The sequence below is a fragment of the Lithobates pipiens genome, unplaced genomic scaffold, assembly GCF_037356315.1.
Source record: "Lithobates pipiens isolate NorthernLeopardFrog02 unplaced genomic scaffold, aLitPip1_a1.2 Scaffold_10, whole genome shotgun sequence".
Classification (NCBI taxonomy): Eukaryota; Metazoa; Chordata; class Amphibia; order Anura; family Ranidae; genus Lithobates; species Lithobates pipiens.
The window spans coordinates 6,426,396-6,446,455 of NW_027507686.1; the positions used below are offsets into that span (position 1 = coordinate 6,426,396).

General features: G+C 42.1%; 1 protein-coding gene across 1 annotated transcript in view; it reads right to left on the reverse strand.

Moving 5' to 3' along the window:
• Nucleotides 1-20,060, reverse strand: part of HSD17B2 (hydroxysteroid 17-beta dehydrogenase 2) — a 57,396-nt gene that overhangs the window by 12,385 nt on the left and 24,951 nt on the right. Inside the window, exons 2-3 of the mRNA XM_077451248.1 lie at nt 13,381-13,593; nt 11,552-11,737 (exon numbers count right to left, since the gene is read on the reverse strand). Coding sequence (XP_077307374.1) covers nt 11,552-11,737; nt 13,381-13,593 — 399 coding nt within the window. The remainder of the gene's footprint in view (nt 1-11,551; nt 11,738-13,380; nt 13,594-20,060) is intronic.

Below are 20,060 nucleotides of genomic sequence, written 5' to 3' on the forward strand. Positions count from 1 at the left end.
AACCTCCGCCAGTACTTTCAGTGGTACTCTCAGAATCTCTGTCAGGACTTTTAGAACCTTTTTCCAGAAATTCTAATGTTACTCTCAGAATTCCTGCCAGGACTTCCAGAATCTCTACCAGTATTTCCAATGATATTCGTATAATCTCCACCAATACTTTCAGTGGTACTCCCAGAATCTCTGCCAGGACTTCTAGAACCTTTTTCCAGGACTTGCAATGGTACTCACAGAATTAGTGCCAGGACTTCCAGAATCTCTGCCAGTACTTCCAAAGGTACTTGGAGAATTCCTGCCAGGACTTCCAGAATCTCTACCAGTATTTCCAATGATACTCGTAGAATCTCCACCAGTACTTTCAGTGGTACTCCCAGAATCTCTGCCAGGACTTCTAGAACCTTTTTCCAGGACTTCCAATGGTACTCACAGAATTCCTGCCAGGACTTCACGAATCTCTGCCAGTACCTCCAATGGTACTTGCAGAATGCCTGCCAGGACTTATAGAATCTCTGCCAGTATTTACAATGACACTCGTAGAATCTCTGCCAGTGCTTTCATTGGTACTCACAGAATTCCTGCCAGGACTTCCAATGGAATCACTCTTCCCTGCCAGGACTTCCAGAGTTCCCTGAAATTACATAGTTAGTCTGGTTGAAAAAAGACACCAACTAGTTCAACCAATAAAAGGGGAAATAAAAAAATAAAAAATCATACAATCCCATTCCCACAGTTGATCCAGAGGAAGACAAAAACCCCAGCAAAACATGAACCGATCTGCTCCAGCAGGGAGAAAAAATTTGTTCCTGACCCCCCGCAAGGTAATCGGATTTTCCTTGGATCCACTTTACCTATAAATATTAGTACCTAGTTATATTATATACATTTAGGGAAGAATCCAGGCCTTTTTTTAAACAATCTACTGAACCGGCCAGAACCACCTCTGGAGGGAGTCTTTTCCACATTTTCACAGCTCTTACTGTGAAGAAACCTTTCCGTATTTGGAGATTAAATCTCTTTTCCTCTAGACGTAAAGAGCGCCCTCTTGTCCTCTGTGAAGACCTTAAAGTGAATAACTCAACACCAAGTTCACTATATGGACCCCTTATATATTTATACATGGAGATCATATCCTCCCTTATGTATTTATACATGGAGATCATATCCCCCTTATGTATTTATACATGGAGATCATATCCTCCCTTATGTATTTATACATGGAGATCATATCCCTCCTTATGTATTTATACATGGCCCCTTAATCTCTTCTTCTCCAGAGAGAATAAATTCAGTTCCTCTAATCTTAGCTGAGCTCCTCCAAGCCTCTTATCAGTTTGGTTGCCCTTCTCTGCCCTTTCTCCAGTTCCCCGATATCCTTTTTGAGAACTGGAGCCCAAAACTGAACTGCATATTCCAGATGAGGTCTTACTAATGATTTGTACAGATGATATCTCTCTCTCTCTGGAGTCCATACCTCTCCTAATACAAGAAAGGACTTTGCTCGCTTTGGAAACCGCAGCTTGGCATTGCATTTTATTATTGAGCTTATGACCTTCCAAAACCTCCTTCTCCACCATTGAAATAATACTTGCCAAGTCCCCTGACCAAAAGAGGACTACTCTCTGCTCACTGCCTGCCAAGACCCATCACTTGATCCCGACGACACTTTGGTCTCTTGTCTCTGCATTGTAACACTGCCCTGCTCCTGTGTCCCCCTGGTGGGGGCAAACCTGGCGTTAGGTTGCAATAAAAGGAGTCCAGGGGCTACTAGGGACCCTTGCCCATTTCCAACATCAGAAGAACTGGTAAAGACCAGACTCCAGACCTTGTCAACCTTTTCAACACAGAGGAACCCCTGAAATAACTTTGCAGGCTCAGGGAACCCCTGCTAAAAATCACTATATCTACAACTCGTGATACATTACTACAGTGATTCTCAACCAGGGTTCCTCCAAAAGGTTGCTAGGGGTTCCTTCAGCATTGGTCAATTTCTCCCTCTCAGATAAATTCCCACTCACACCATTGATCTTTTAGCTATCTGTAATGAGGTAATTCTTCCCAATGGCCACAAGTGTGAGGACCATTCTTCCCAATGGCCACAAGTGTAAGGACCATTCTTCCCAATGACCACAAGTGTAAGGACCATTCTTCCCAATGACCACAAGTGTGAGGACCATTCTTCCCAATGACCACAAGTGTAAGGACCATTCTTCCCAATGACCACAAGTGTGAGGACCATTCTTCCCACTGACCACAAGTGTAAGGACCATTCTTCCCAATGGTCACAAGTGTAAGGACCATTCTTCCCAATGGCCACAAGTATAAGGACCATTCTTCCCAATGACCACAAGTGTGAGGACTATTCTTCCCAATGACCACAAGTGTGAGGACCATTCTTCCTAATGACCACAAGTGTGAGGACCATTCTTCCCAATGACCACAAGTGTGAGGACCATTCTTCCCAATGACCACAAGTGTGAGGACCATTCTTCCCAATGACCACAAGTGTAAGGACCATTCTTCCCAATGACCACAAGTGTGAGGACCATTCTTCCCACTGACCACAAGTGTAAGGACCATTCTTCCCACTGACCACAAGTGTAAGGACCATTCTTCCCAATGACCACAAGTGTAAGGACCATTCTTCCCAATGAACACAAGTGTAAGGACCATTCTTCCCAATGACCACAAGTGTAAGGACCATTCTTCCCACTGACCATCACACTAATGTATCATGAGTTGTAGATTTCAAATTTTTAGCAGGGGGTTCCCCCGAGACCGGAGAACTATTTCAAGGGTTCCTCTGTGTTGAAAAGGTTGAGAAAGGCCGCTTTAGTATGATGGTCATTGGGAAGAATGGTCCTTACACTTGTGGTCAATGGGAAGACTGGTCCTTACACTTGTGGTCATTGGGAAGAATGGTCCTTACACTTGTGGTCATTGGGAAGAATGGTCCTTACACTTGTGGTCAGTGGGAAGAATGGTCCTTACACTTGTGGTTATTGGGAAGAATTACCTCCTTACAGATAGCTAAAAAGAACAATGGTGTTAGTGAGAACTTATCTGAGAGGCTAAACATTGGTCATTTCTCAGGGAACCCCTAGTAACCTCTGGAGGAACCCTAGATTTCCACAGAACCCTGGTTGAGAAACTCTGCTCCAGACCAAGATTCTGTTGGGGGTGTCCATATCACTTGCCGCGGGTAACACCTGTAAGCAGAGCACCTCATCCTTGGATGAAGGAGAGAAGACTTTAATGCTCCCTCATACCCAAAGGCAGGTCTGAGGAGACAAGGGATGGCTGCTCTAGGCACTGTGGTGTCATGTGTGGTGAGTAGGGTTGCCACGTCATCCCTTTAATCCAGGACACATATGAATTACACAGGTTCTGAAGCTGATTTAGATAAGGAACCAGTTGAATTTAATTACCACCTTAATTAGCCACAGAACCTGTTTAATTAATGTATATTCTGGATTAAAGGGATGATGTTGCAACCCTAGTGGTGGGGGGGGGGGCACCACGAGGAGATTGGGGAGAGGAGATTTGTGTTGGGAGGCAGCAGGGGGTGCAGTGGTGATTTGTAGTGGTGATTTGGGGTCTTTGTGCTGGGGGGGGGGATTTGGGGGTTTTGTGCTAGAAAATTTGATATTGTTGGGGGGGGGGGGGGGATTTGTGCTAGGAGGGGAAACGTTCTTTATTGGGGGGGATTTGTGCTATTATAGATGATTGGGGGGTATTCTTGCTAGGAGGGAAACCTTGGGAGGGAGAGATTTGTGCCAGAATGGTTAATTGGGGGGAGGGAAATTTGTGCTGGGGGGAGAGCAATTGTGTTCAGAGAGGTAATTTTAGGTGTTTTACGCCTTGCGGGGCGGGGGGGGGAATTTGTCCTTGGGCATAGGCTTGGGCATATGGGGCGAGAGGATTTTAGCTGGGGAAATGGGGAGGCAAAGATTTGTGCTGGGAAGGAGGGAATTTATGATTGGGGGCAGATTAGTGCATCTGGTGGTGGTTCAATTTACCATGTTCGCCCTGGGCTCCAGGTGACCTCATCTCGGTACTTCCAAAGGCAGGAAGGGGTCAATAGGGGGGGGGGGGGGTCAGTATCAGGGAATGGGGTAGATTCTGAGTTTGTTTGCCAAAAATGAAGCATATTAGACCCTTGGCTGGTGCAAGGATTTTTGACACCCTAGGGGAAAACATAATTTTGCCACCCCCTTTTCCCTGCCCACCCATCAAATGCAGCTTACCAGCACCCATCAAATGCAGCCCACCAGCGCTCCCCAAAAAAATGCAGCCCACCAGCGCCCATCAATGCAACCTACCAGCACCCATCAAATGCAGCCTACCAACGCCCATCAATGCAGCCTACCAGCACCCATCAAATGCAGCCTACCAGTGCCCATCAAATGCAGCCTACCAGCACCCATCAAATGCAGCCTACCAGCGCCCATCAATGCAGCCTACCAGCACCCATCAAATGCAGCCTACCGGCGCCCATCAAATGCAGCCTACCAGCGCCCATCAATGCGGCCTACCAGTGCCCATAAATGCAGCCTACCAGCAACCATCAATACAGCCTACCAGCAACCATCAATACAGCCTACCAGCAACCATCAATGCAGCCTACCAGTGCCCATCAATGCAGCCTACCAGCCCATCAATGGAGCCTACCAGCGCCCATCAATGCAGCCTACCAGCGCCCATCAATGCAGCCTACCAGTGCCTATCAATGCAGCCTACCAGCCCATCAATGGAGCCTACCAGCCCATCAATGCAGCCTACCAGTGCCCATCAATGCAGCCTACCAGTGCCCATCAATGCAGCCTACCAGTGCCCATCAATGCAGCCTACCAGTGCCTATCAATGCAGCCTACCAGCCCATCAATGGAGCCTACCAGCACCCCTCAATGCAGCCTACCAGTGCCCATCAATGAATATTTGCTTGCTTCCATTCATTGAGGAGTCGGGACACAGACACAGTCCTCCACCACTGCTGCGCCTCTGACACTATGTGTGAACAAAGGGGAGGCTGCCTGCTGATGCTGAGACTTAGTTGCTTGCTGCAGAGAGAAGAGAGTAGGAACACCAGTGGCCGGGCACCCTAGGCAGCCTGGCGCCCTAGGCGGCTGCCTAGTTTGCCTAGTAGTAGCACCGGCTCTGATTAGACCTCCACTCCCACCAGAATCCAAAGCAGACACAAGCTGGGGTGGGGGGGACTCTCCAAAGTGCACCCCCTTTAATTTGCCCCTGTCTGTGTCTTCACTTGTTCTCAGGAATTGTTTTTTAGGTCTTCTAAACCCAGGCTGACTAAACCCAAGCGGGGAACGTGAAATTACTACAGCGGGTTGGAACCGTCAGCAGAAAACTTTCCGACACGCGAGATCAAGCAAAGTAATAATTACGCTGTCCTCCTCAGACCCCCAAATCTGTCGCTCCCCATGTAAAACGAGGGCTGTATGCGCGGTGCAATTACAATCACATAACAAAACTAATTAAATAATCAAACAGCCAATTACTTCCTCCATGACAAGCTACTTCTGACAAACTAATGAGCTCATTAATGAATCTCCAGTATCTGCGGCTCGGCGTCAGAGGTTTTTGATTGATCCGTCAGCTAATCTCTCCCTGTGTAAGTGACTTGTATGATTGCAAGGCTTGGGGTGGAGACTGGGAAGAGGGGGGCGATGCAGGTGTCACGCGGCAGAGCCTGTCAGTTGCTGCCCCTGGCTGCACCTCTCCGCATACAGCAATGAGCGGAAACCTCTGCATACAAAGTGTCCAGCGCTGAATGTGTCATTAGCTTTCAGCCAATCAGCATATTCAGAAAAACAAAATAAATTTAAAAAAAAAATAGCGGTACAAATGAGGATTTTTGGCTAAGCGTCTTATTTGCGGCTTGGCGAATGTGTGGCTAATAGAGAGAGAGAGAGAGAGCGCTGCGGAGCTCCACGGGGAATCAGTGTATAGAAATCTGAAAAATGTTCAATAAAATAAAGTGATTGTAAAGGCTTCTATTTTTTCTTTTTTTCTTAAACTGCTTCAGTCTCGGGAGATTTTACCCCCTTCCTGACCAGAGCACTTTTTGCGATTCGGCGCTGCGTCACTTTAACTGACAATTGTGCGGTCGTGGCGACGTGGCTCCCTAACTAAATTGACGTCCTTTTTTCCCCACAAATAGAGTTTTCTTTTGGTGGTATTCGATCACCTCTGCGGTTTTTATTTTTTTGCGCTATAAACAAAAAAAGTCCGACAATTTTGAAAAAAAAAAAAAAAGCAATATTTTTTACTTTTTGCTATAATAAATATCCCCCAAAAATATGTAAAAAAAAACATACGTATTCTACATATTTTTGGTAAAAAAAAAAAAAAAAACGCAATAAGGGTATATTGATTGGTTTTCGCAAAAGTTATAGCATCTACAAAATAGGGGCTAGTTTTATGGCATTTTTATTATTCTTTATTTTTTATTATTTGTAATGGTGGCAATCTGCGATTGTTATCGTGACTGCGACATTGCGGCGGACACATCGGACACTTTTGACACTATTTTGGGATCATTGTCTTTTATACAGTGATCAGTGCTATCAAAATGCACTGAATACTGTGTAAATGTCACTGGCGGGGAAGGGGTTAAACACTAGGGGGCGATCAAGGGGTTAAGTGTGTCCTAGGGAGTGATTCTAACTGTTGGGGGGGGGGGGGGGGGGCTATGTAGGACATGACAGAGATCACTGCTCCCGATGACAGGGTGCTGTGATCTCTGTCGCAAGGCAGAACGGGGAAATGCCTTGTTTACTCCCCGTTCTGCGGCTCCATGACACGGTCGCCGGGAGACCGGCGGACATCGAGTCCCACAGGCACAGTCACGCTGCACACGACAGCCGTGCGCCCGCTAGCCCTACCAATTAAAGGGGACATACAGGTACGAGGCTAAAGGTAGGATAAGTCAGCGGGGAGGTCCCCTGGGATCTGACAGTTGCTGCCCTTTTAGCTGCCTGACCTCATGCTGACAAATCACTCTTCTAGCTCCAGAGTTTGATTAACCCCTTGCCTACCGGGCACTTTCAGGCCCCCCCCCCCCCTCCTGCCCAGGCCAGTTTCCCACTTTCATCGCTGTCACACTTTGGGTGACAATTGCGCGGTCATGCTACACTGTACCCATGTGACGTTATTATCATTGTTTTGAGACAGACAGAACTTTATTTTGGGGGTATTTAATCACCACTGGGGTTTTTACTTTTTGCTAAACAAATGAAAAGAATACGGAACATTTTTAAAATAAACAACAACTTTTCTTTAGTTTATGCTTTGCAAATAAGTCATTTTTCTCCTTCACTGATGTGCGCTCATGAGGTGGCACTGGTGGGCACTGATGATGCTGCACTGATGGGTGGCACTAACAGGTACTGATGGGCACTCTTAGGCAGCCCTGATGGGCATTGATAGGCACTGATGGGTAAAAATGGAGGGCACTGATGGGCAATGGTGAGGCTACACTGATGGGCGGCACTAATGTTGGGCACTAATAGGCAGCACCAATGGGCATTGATAGGCACGGATAGGTGGCATTGATGGGCAATGATAGACGGCACTAACGAGGAGGCACTGATATGCGGCACTGATAAGTGCCACTGATGGGCAATGATAGATGGCACTGATAGGTGGCACTGATGGGCAATGATAGATGGCACTGATGAGGAGGCACTGATATGCAGCACTGATAGGTGGCACTGATGAGCAATGATAGATGACACTGATGAGGAGGCACTGATATGCAGCACTGATAGGTGGCACTGATGAGCAATGATAGATGACACTGATGAGGAGGCACTGATATGCAGCACTGATAGGTGGCACTGATGGACAATGATAGATGGCACTAATGAGGAGGCACTGATATGCAGCACTGATAGGTGGCACTGATGGGCAATGATAGATGACACTGATGAGGAGGCACTGATATGCAGCACTGATAGGTGGCACTGATGAGCAATGATAGATGACACTGATGAGGAGGCACTGATATGCAGCACTGATAATTAGCACTGATGGACAATGATAGATGGCACTAATGAGGAGGCACTGATATGCAGCACTGATAGGTGGCACTGATGAGCAATGATAGATGACACTGATGAGGAGGCACTGATATGCAGCACTGATAGGTGGCACTGATGAGCAATGATAGATGACACTGATGAGGAGGCACTGATATGCAGCACTGATAGGTGGCACTGATGGACAATGATAGATGGCACTAATGAGGAGGCACTGATATGCAGCACTGATAGGTGGCACTGATGGGCAATGATAGATGACACTGATGAGGAGGCACTGATATGCAGCACTGATAGGTGGCACTGATGAGCAATGATAGATGACACTGATGAGGAGGCACTGATATGCAGCACTGATAGGTGGCACTGATGGGCAATGATAGATGGCACTGATGAGGAGGCACGGATATGCAGCACTGATAATTAGCACTGATAGGCAATGATAGATGGCACTGATGAGGAGGCACTGATATGCAGCACTGATAGGTGGCACTGATGAGCAATGATAGATGGCACTGATGAGGAGGCACTGATGGGCACTGGTGAGGCGGCACTAATAATGGGCACTGATAGGTGGCACTGATGGGCAATGATAGATGGCACTGATGCAGCACTGATAGGTGGCACTGATGGGCAATGATAGATGGCACTGATGAGGAGGCACTGATATGCAGCACTGATAGGTGGCACTGATAGGCAATGATAGACGGCACTGATGAGGAGGCACTGATATGCAGCACTGATAGATTGCACTGATGAGCAATGATAGATGGCACTGATGGGCACTGGTGAGGCTGCACTAATGGGCGGCACTAATAATGGGCACTGATAGGTGGCACTAATGGGCAATGATAGACGGCACTAATGAAGAGGCACTGATAGGCAGCACCAATGGGCACTGATATACGGCACTGATGGGCAATGATAGATGGCACTGATGAGGAGACACTGATGGGCGGGATTGATGGGCACTGCTTGGCACTGATGGGGCTGCACTGATGATTAGTGCCCTGATTATCTATGTACATGTCACCTGTCAGAATTACTGCTTTATGGGGAATGTAAACAAGTATAGGGCTCTGTCATTATATATACAGTGGTGTGAAAAAGTGTTTGCCCCCTTCCTCATTTCCTGTTCCTTTGCATGTTTGTCACACTTAAGTGTTTCGGAACATCAAACCAATTTAAACAATAGTCAAGGACAACACAAGTAAACACAAAATGCAATATGTAAATGAAGGTGTTTATTATTAAAGGTGAAAAAAAATCCAAACCATCATGGCCCTGTGTGAAAAAGTGATTGCCCCCCTTGTTAAAACATACTATAACTGTGGTTGTCCACACCTGAGTTCAATTTCTCTAGCCACACCCAGGCCTGATTATTGCCACACCTGTTCACAATCAAGGCATCACTTAAATAGGAGCTGCTTGACACAGTAAGGTCCACCAGAAGATCCTTAAAAGCTACACATCATGCCGAGACCCAAAGAAATTCAGGAACAATTGAGAAAGAAAGTAATTGAGATCTATCAGTCTGGAAAGGGTTATAAAGCCATTTCCAAAGCTTTGGGAATCCAGCGAACCACAGTGAGAGCCATTATCCACAAATGGCGAAGACATGGAACAGTGAGTGGCCGGCCGCCCAAAATTACCCCAAGAGCGCAGCGACGACTCATCCAAGAGGTCACAAAAGACCCCACAACAACGTCCAAGGAACTGCAGGCCTCACTTGCCTCAGTTAAGGTCAGCGTTCATGCCTCCACCATCAGGAAAAGACTGGGCAAAAATGGCCTGCATGGCAGAGTTCCAAGGAGAAAACCACTGCTGAGCAAAAAGAACATCAAAGCTCGTCTCAATTTCTCCACAACACATCTTGATGATCCCCAAGACTTTTGGGACAACATTCTGTGGACCGATGAGACAAAAGTGGAACTCTTTGGAAGGTGTGTGTCCAAGTATATCTGGCGTAGAAGGAACACTGCATTTCATAAAAAGAACATTATACCAACAGTAAAATATGGTGGTGGTAGTGTGATGGTCTGGGGCTGTTTTGCTGCTTCAGGACCTGGAAGACTTGCCGTGATAAAAGGAACTATGAATTCTGCTGTCTACCAAGAGATCCTGAAGGAGAATGTCCGACCATCTGTTCGTGTACTCAAGCTGAAACGAACTTGGGTTCTGCAGCAGGACAATGATCCTAAACACATCAGCAAGTCCACCACCGAATGGCTGAAGAAAAACAAAATGAAGACTTTGGAGTGGCCTAGCCAAAGTCCTGACCTGAATCCTATAGAGATGTTGTGGTATGACCTTAAAAAGGCCGTTCATGCTCGAAAACCCTCTAATGTAACTGAATTAGGACAATTCTGCAAAGATGAGTGGGCCAAAATTCCTCCAGGACGCTGTAAAAGCCTCATTGCATGTTATCGCAAACGCTTGGTTGCAGTTGTGGCTGCTAAGGGTGGCCCAACCAGTTATTAGGTTTAGGGGGCAATCACTTTTTCACACAGGGCCATGATGGTTTGGATTTTTTTTCACCTTTAATAATAAACACCTTCATTTACAAATTGCATTTTGTGTTTACTTGTGTTGTCCTTGACTATTGTTTAAATTGGTTTGATGTTCCGAAACACTTAAGTGTGACAAACATGCAAAGGAACAGGAAATGAGGAAGGGGGGCAAACACTTTTTCACACCACTGTATATATATATTGTTATGTTCACTCAAGAGCTGAGAGATGCCAAGAGTTCTCAACCAAGTGACAACGGTCAGACATCTGCCGTAGACATGTGCCCTGCCGAAAAATTAGTTCCTTTTCATAATTTTTTTTCGGGTCATTCGTTATGATCAAAAATTCTAAATAATAACGAACTAATAATAATTATTAAATTATAGGCATTAGAATTTCTTTTCAAATTTGGCTGTTAGTCAATGTAACGAATACGAATTTATCCGAAGGTACTAATGATCCGAAATAACGAATGCTGCATCTAAACAAATGGAAAGGAATAAATTCATAATAATACCTGTTTATTATTGTTATTTATTATTATTATTATTATTATTAATAATTCGTTTAGATAGGTCATTCGTTATTTCAGAAAATTCATATTCGTTACGTTCACTAACAGCCAAATTTGAAAGGAAATTCCAATACTTAGAACTTAATAGTTAGTAATAGTCAAGTTATTATTAGTTATTTTTTCAGATTTTCAGGTTTTCGAAATTTCTGATTTTCGTTCTTATTTTCGGATTTTCGAAATGTCGGATTTTCTTTTATTCCACATTTTTCATTATAATTCGTTAACCGGGTTTTCGTTAATGCGCATATATCCGCATTAACGAATTTCTCCAAAATTGTTAAACTAATTCGGAACTGAACGAATTGCACAGGTATAACATCTAGACAGCCGTCATGTGGGCTTCACGGTCATAAACAAACGGGTAGACGTTTGGTGTCTCTTCCTGAAGGGCGGGCGTTGCGCCCTCGTACTCTCACCTGCCATGCTGGATATGGTGACCAGCCTTCCTTTGGCTTTCCGCAGTAAGGGCATGAACATTTTCGTGACTTGCACCACGCCGAGGAAGTTGACCTCCATGCATTGCTTGTATACGTTCACGGGAAGCAGTTCACCATCTGCTACGTAGACGAGGACGCCGGCATTGTGCACAAGGGCCCACAAACCTGGAGTGACAAAAAAAAAAAAAAACACCGGTGAATGGATGAGTTGGGACACCACTCCTGTCTGAGTCACCTGTCTGACCAGGTAGAGGTTTTCATGCAAGGACAGCAAGCTGGAGCCCCCACATCCCAATGCCAGCCTCCCTCATGGCACTCAATGGCTCTATCAAGAGAAGATGTCTGACCCTTCATATTTACCATTTGTGTCCAGCAGATGGCGATCAATGCAAGCTCTATGCTCTATCCCGGTGATGGTGAACCTCGGCACTCCAGATGTTTTGGAACTACATTTCCCTTGATCCTCATGCACTCTGCAGTGTAGTTGAGCGTCATGGGAAATGTAGTTCCAAAACATCTTGGGTGCCAAGGTTCCCCATCACTGTCCCTTCTACAGCGGGTGAGCTAAAAACAGACCTCAAAAAACTCGAAGGAATGACACTTTCCCTCTCGATGCCATCAGTCATGCATGTGGTGCTGGGTAGGCTTACAAGAAAGAAAGCCCAGCATCATGGCGGCACAGTGGTGTAGTGGGTTTCCTCCGGGTACTCCGGTTTCCTCCCACACTCCAAAGACATGCAGGTAGGTTAATTGGCTTCTATCCAAAATTGGCCCCTAGTATATGAATGGGGGACCTTGGATTGTGGGCTCCTTGAGGGTAGGGACCGATGTGAGTGTACAATGTACAGGGATAGGGACAATTGTAGACACTCACTCAGGTTGAACTGGATGGACTGGTGTCTTTATTCAACCTTAATAATCTAGTAATCTATGTAATTGTTTCTTTGTTACATTTTTTTTAAAAAAATAAAAATTGAAAGATACAAAATATTAGTCAAAGTGATATTAAAGGCAATTCTTTAACCACTTGCCGACCACCTCACGCCGATATACGCCGGCAGAAGGGCTCGTACGGGCAAACTAACGTACCTGTACGTTGCCCTTTAAGAGACGGCCTGCGTGTGCGCCCGTGGCAAGCTCCGTGAGTTGGGTCACAGGTCCCGTGGACTCGATGGCCGCAGGGATACCCGCGATCGTCTCCCGGGAAGATGCTAATGTAAACAAGCATCTCCCCATTCTGCCTAGTGACACCCATCATAGCTCCCTGAGATCGGGAGCAGAGATCAGTGACGTGTCACACGTAGCCACACCCCCCCCACCGTTAGAAACACTCCTGAGGACACACTTAACTCCTACACTGCCCCCTAGTGGTTAACCCCTTCACTGCCAGTGTCATTTACACAGGAATCAGAGCATTTGTATAGCACTGATTGCTGTATAAATGCCAATGGTCCCAAAAATGTGTCAAAAATGTCCGACGTGTCCGCCATAATGTCGCAGTCACCATAAAAATCGCTAATCGCCGCCATTACTAGTGATTGTACATAGTGTATGGTGTAAAATTGTTTTAATTCTTGCCCAATCCTTGGGTACCGAGATAGTCCTACTAGCTCCATTCTACCATGGGCATGTTTGGGGCAGCCCCAGGTATTTCGTCCCTCTAAACTATTTCGGATGATGGTACCTGCCCCCTACTTTTAGATTAATCAGATTGAGGCGTTCCTTCATATATATCGTTGGTTGTGTTTCAGTTGAGATGTCCCTGTCTCCTACCACTGATACCTACAGAAAATCTGAACATTCCGTACCTGCATCCTTCACCCGGCCGCTGATCTCACAGTGGGCTGCGGTGATTTCCTCGGAGTTGGTGACGTCCAGCTGGATCAAGCAAAGGTTCGGTGAACAAGCCCTCCTGAGTTCTTCAGCCCCCGGCCCGTTTCTATTCAGTACGCCGGCGAAAACCAGGAGGCCTTGTTTATCCAAATGTTTGGCCAAAGCGTGTCCAAGTCCGGAATCGCACCCTGAATAACAGAAAGCCATAACATCATTAGCATGATTCAGCCAAAATAAACACCCCCCCGAATGCAGCAAACAACCTGCCAAGCTCTGAAAAAAAAAAAAAACCTGCAGAAGCAATCATCAAAAGTAGACTCCTAGCCAGAGGATGCACTGGCGTTATTCTGTAAATGAATTATCTTTTACGGCAGGGGCCTCCAAACTTTACCAGTAAAGGGCCAGTTTACTATGCTTCAGGGACACCAGACTGTGGCCAGTGGGAGTAGAAAATGCTCCTATGAACGGGTTAAATGGGAGGAATGGTGCCCCATTGTTGATATCAATGAGATGAAGAGTGCCCCGTTGATAGTGTCAGTAGAGGCAATGGTGCCCCATCATTGGTGTCTGTTGATGGAATAATGCCCCAAGGGCCAGATATAAGCAAGCAAAGGGGCCACATTCTGCAGTTTGGAGTCCACTGCTCTAGTGCAGAACTTCAGGCATACAGCTAAATGCATATAAGGTAAGTGAAGTCTTATCTTATACACCTCTGACAGACAATGTAGGCAGGTGGGTGACACCACTTCTGTCCTTTCTATGTATTAGGAGTATTGATAGCAGGATGTCAAACATGAGAGCAAAGCCCTGCAAAAAAACAGTGTTTCTGCCACCCAGTGGTTGCAAAATGGGAAATAAAGGCACCCTCCTGTAATCTAAACTCCCCCAGAACTTTAGGGTATTATGTTCCCCCACTGACACCAAGATTAAGAGAATTATTTCCTCCCGTCAATCACCAGCACTGGGGCATTTATTCCTCCAGCTTGCCACAGTTGAAGTCCGTTAGGACGAAACGCGTCGGACCCGCTTCCTGTGCTTCCCACATTGCTTCTACTATTTTTATTTGTGATCACATTTTTATGCAGTCATCTGGAAATTGATGTTTGTAATTTTAAATAAGATTACATTTTTTATTTTTTTTGACCTGCACTATATGGAGCCTATATTTCTTTTTTCGATAACGGTCCGAAAGTGAAGGCATTCCATCTGTTGTTGGTTCTGGGTACGGAAACCCTCCGTCGAGGTCCAGTCCGTATTTGGTCTGGAGATTTGCCTGGACACTTGCTTGTGTCATATTGCCTGGATTTTTACGGCACTACGTTATTTGTAACTAACAATTGCGCGGTCGTGCGACGCTGTACCCAAATAAAATGGATGTGCTTTGTTTCCCCCACAAATGGAGATTTATTTTGGTGGTATTTGATCACCTCTGCGGTTTTTATTTTTTTGCACTATAAACAAAAAAAGACTTTTGAATTAAAAACAAAACAAAAAAACAATATTTTTACTTTCTGCTATAAAACACGTCCAATAAAAAAAATGTAATTTCTTCATAAATTTTCTTCATAGGATTAGGTGAATAGGTGATCTGATTAGGTGAATAGGTGCTAGGATTAGGTGAATGGGTGATAGGATTAGGTGAAAAGTCATAGGATTATTTGAATATTTGCTTGGATTAGGTGAATATGTGATAGAATTAGGTGAATAAGTGCGAATTAGGTGAATAGGTGATAGCATTAGGTGAATATGTGATAGAATTAGGTGAATAGGTCCGGATTAGGTGAATAGGTGATAGCATTAGGTGAATAGGTGATAGGTGACATAATTAGGCGAATAGGTGATATAATTAGGTGAATAGGTGCGGATTAGGTGACTAGGTCATAGGATTAGGTGAATAGGTGCTAGGATTAGGTGAATAAGTGATAGAATTAGGTGAATAGGTAATAGGATTAGGTGACTAGGTGTGGATTAGGTGAATAGATGATAGGATTAGGTGAATAGGTGCTAGGATTAGGTGAATAGGTGCGGATTAGGTGAACAGGTGCTAGGATTAGGTGATAGAATTAGGTGAATAGGTGATAGGATTAGGTGAATAGGCACTAGGATTGGGTGAATGGATGATAGAATTAGGTGAATAGGTTGATAGGATTAGGTGAACAGGTGCTAGGATTAGGTGAATAGGTGCGGTTTAGGTGAATAGGTGCTAGGATTAGGTGATAGAATTAGGTGAATAGGAACTAGGATTGGGTGAATGGGTGATAGAATTAGGTGAATAGGTGCTAGGATTAGGTGAATAGGTGCAGATTAGGTGAATAGGTGCTAGGATTAGGTGATAGAATTAGGTGAATAGGAACTAGGATTGGGTGAATGGGTGATAGAATTAGGTGAATAGGTGATAGGATTAGGTGAATAGGCACTAGGATTGGGTGAATGGATGATAGAATTAGGTGAACAGGTGCTAGGATTAGGTGAATAGGTGCAGATTAGGTGAATAGGTGCTAGGATTAGGTGATAGAATTAGGTGAATAGGAACTAGGATTGGGTAAATGGGTGATAGAATTAGGTGAATAGGTGCTAGGATTAGGTGAATAGGTGCTAGGATTAGGTGATAGGATTAGGTGAATAGGTGCGGATTAGGTGAATAGGTGCTAAGATTAGGTGATAGGATTAGGTGAATAGGCACTAGGATTGGGTGAATGGGTGAAAGAATTAAGTGAATAGGTGCGGATTAGGTGAGTAGGTGCGGATTAGGTGAATAGGTGATAGGATTAGGTGAGTAGGTGCGGATTAGGTGAATAGGTGATAGGATTAGGTGAGTAGGTGCGGATTAAGTGAATAGGTGATAGGATTAGGTGATAGAATTAGGTGAATAGGTGCGGATTAGGTGAATAGGTGATAGGATTAGGTGATTAGTTGATTAGATTTACTTCTGGCTCACTGTACTCAGTGAAGTTGCAGTTCGTTTTGGTTTGCTTTCTTTTTTTATCCTCCCTTCCTCCTTCGTTTTGTTTTTGCTTTTGTTGTTTTGGCAAAAATATAAAATTGCTCTATAAGCAGAGATAATAATATTTAAATAACATATGTGTTGTTTGAATTGTTCCCTTTCTGTAAGAGCTAAAATACCTGACTGCATTTTTCTGTTCTTTTTGTATTTGAAATGGTAAAAAAAAAATTATTAAATAAAAAAATGTGGTTTGCCCATTGAGCAAAAGAGTGGCGGTGAGCGCGCGCCCCTGGCTGCGGGCCAACTATTGGGGAAAGGCCTCCAGACAACCTACTAAGCGGCTCCTTCAGGGGCAGAGCTACGTAGACAGGTGAAATTTGATTAGTTCCGAATTCGTTTAACGAATTGCGACAAATTCGGAAGCATTTGAATTAACGAAAACCCCCTTTAACAAATTTTTCTAAATATTCGGGAATTTGAAAATAAGAATGAAAATCCGAAAATTCAAAAAAGAATGAAGATCCAAAAGACTGAAAATTCAAAAGAACAAAAATCTGAAATTTAAAAACCCGAAAATTCGAAAAATCTGAAATAAGTTAACTATTGCTAAACTATTAAATTATAGGTATTGGAATTTCCTTTCAAATTTGTCTGTTAGTGAACGTAACAAATAGGAATTTACCCGAAACTACAAATTATCCGAAATAGCGAATGCCGCATCTAAACGAATGGACTGCAGCAAATTACTTTTTATTACAAATTTGTTCCGTTTCCATTTGTTTAGCCAAATTTAAAAAGGAAATTCCAATACCTATAATTTAACAGTTAGTTATTTAAAATTTTCAGATTTTTTTTCTAACTAATAAATTATAGGTATTGGAATTTCCTTTAAAATTTGGCTAAACAAATGGAAAGGGAACAAATTAATAATTAAGAATAAAAAGTAATTTTTTACATTCCATTCGTTTAGATGCAGCATTCGTTTTTTCTGATAATTCATAACTTCGGATAAATTCGTATTCGTTCCGTTCACTAACAGCCACATTTGAAAGGAAATGCCAATAACCTATAATTTAATAGTTTATAATAGTTATTAGTTGGTGATTATTTCAGATTTTCTAATTTTCGTTCTAATTTTTGAATTTTCGTTCTTTTGAATTTTCGGGTTTTCATTCTTATTTATTTGCGGATTTTCAAATTTCCAAAAAAAAAAAAAGAAAAGACGAATGAAATGAAAATGAACGTAACGAATATGAATTTATCCGAAGTTACGAATTATCCGAAATAACAAATGCCGCATCTTAACGAAAGGAGCGTAAAAAATTACTTTTTATTATTAATTATTAATTTGTTCCGTTACATTTGTTCCATAGATGCGGCATTCGTTATTTCGGATCATTTGTAACTTCGGATAAATTCGTGTTTGTTATGTTCGCAAACAGCCAAATTTGAAAGGAAATTCCAATACCTATCATTTAATAGTCAGAAAAAAAAAATCAGAAAATTTAAAATAACTAACTATTAAATTATAGGTATTGGAATTTCCTTTCAAATTAGGCTGAACGTAAACAAATACGAACTTATCCGAAGTTACGAATTATCCAAAATAGCGAATGCCGCATCTAAACGAATGGAAGTAACAAATTACATTTTTATTATTAATTAGTTCCGTTTCCAATTGTTTAGCCAAATTTAAAAAGCAAATTGCAATACCTATAATTTAATAGTTAGTTATTTCAAATTTTCAGATTTTTTTTCTAACCATTAAATTATAGGTATTGGAATTTCCTTTCAAATTTGGCCGTTAGTGAACGGAAACAATGAATTATCCGAAATAACGAATGCCGCATCTAAACAAAATAATAATTAATAATAAAAAGTAATTTGTTGTGTTCCATTAGTTTAGATGCGGCATTTGTTATTTCGGATAATTCGGAACTTCGGATAAATTCGTATTCATTATGTTCACTAACAGCCAAATTTGAAAGGAAATTCCAATACCTATCATTTAACAGTTAGTCATTTCAAATTTTCTAACTATTAAATGATAGGTATTGGAATTTCCTTTCAAATTTGGCTGTTTGTGAATGTAACGAATTACGAATTTATCCAAAGTTACAAATTATCCAAAATAGCGAATGCCGCATCTAAACGAATGGAACGTAACAAATTACCTTTTTATTATTAATTTTACATTTGTTCCATTTCCATTTGTTTAGCCAAATTTAAAAAGGAAATTCCAATACCTATAATTGAAAAGATAGAAAAAAAAATCAGAAAATTTGAAATAACTAATAATAACCAATAATTATAGTTATTGGAATTTCCTTTTTAAATTTGGCTAAACAAATTATTAATAAAAAAAGTAATTTGTTGCGTTCCATTCATTTAGATGCGGCATTCGCTATTTTGGATAATCCGTAGCTTCGGGTAAATTGGTATTTTTTACGTTCACTAACAGCCAAATTTATAAGGAAATTCCAATACCAATCATTTAAAAGTTAGAGAAAAAAAAAAACAGAAAATTTGAAATAGCTAACTATTAAATGATAGGTATTGGAATTTCCTTTCAAATTTGGCTGTTAGTGAATGTAACGAATATGAATTTATCCGAAGTTACGAATTATCCGAAATAACGAATGCCGCATCTAAACAAATGGAAACGCAACAAATTAATAATTAATAATAAAAAGTAATTTGTTACGTTGCATTCCTTTAGATGCGGCATTCGTTATTTCGGATAATTCGTAACTTCAGATAAATTCGTATTCGGTCGGTTCTCTAACAGCCAAATATGAAAGGAAATTCCAATATCTATAATTTAATAGTTCGTTATTTCAAATTTTCAGATTTTTTTTTCTAACTATTAAACTATAGATATTGGAATTTCCTTTCAAATTTGGCTGTTAGTGAACGTAACGAATATGAATTTTCCCCGAAGTTACAAATTATCCGAAATAGCGAATGCCGCATCGAAACAAATGGAAACGGAACAAATTACTTTTTTATTATTAATTATTAATTTGTTCTGCTTCCATTTGTTTAACCAAATGTAAAAAGGAAATTTCAATACCTATAATTTAATAGTTAGAAAAAAAATCAGAAAATTTCAAATAACTATTAACTGATAGGTATTGGAATTTCCTTTCAAATTTGGCTGTTAGTGAACGGAAACAAATTCGAATTTATCCAAAGTTACGAATTATCCGAAATAGCGAATGCCGCATCTAAACAAATGGAAACGGAACTAATTAATAATAAATAATAAAAAAGTGATTTGTTACGTTCCATTCGTTTAGATGTGGCATTCACTATTTCGGATAATTCGTAACTTCGGATAAATTCACATCCGTTACATTCACTAACAGTCAAATTTGAAAGGAAATTCCAATACCTATCATTTAATAGTTAGAAAAAAAATCAGAAAATTTGAAATAACTAACTATTAAATGATAGGTATTGGAATTTCCTTTCAAATTTGGCTGTTAGTGAACGGAAACAAATACGAATTTATCCGAAGTTACGAATTATCCGAAATAATGAATGCTGCATCTAAACAAATGGAAACGGAACAAATTAGTAATTAATAAAAAAAAGTAATTTGTTACGTTTCATTCGTTATTTCGGATAATTCGTAACTTCAGATAAATTTCGGATTCGGTCGGATCACTAACAGCCAAATATGAAAGGAAATTCAAATATCTATCATTT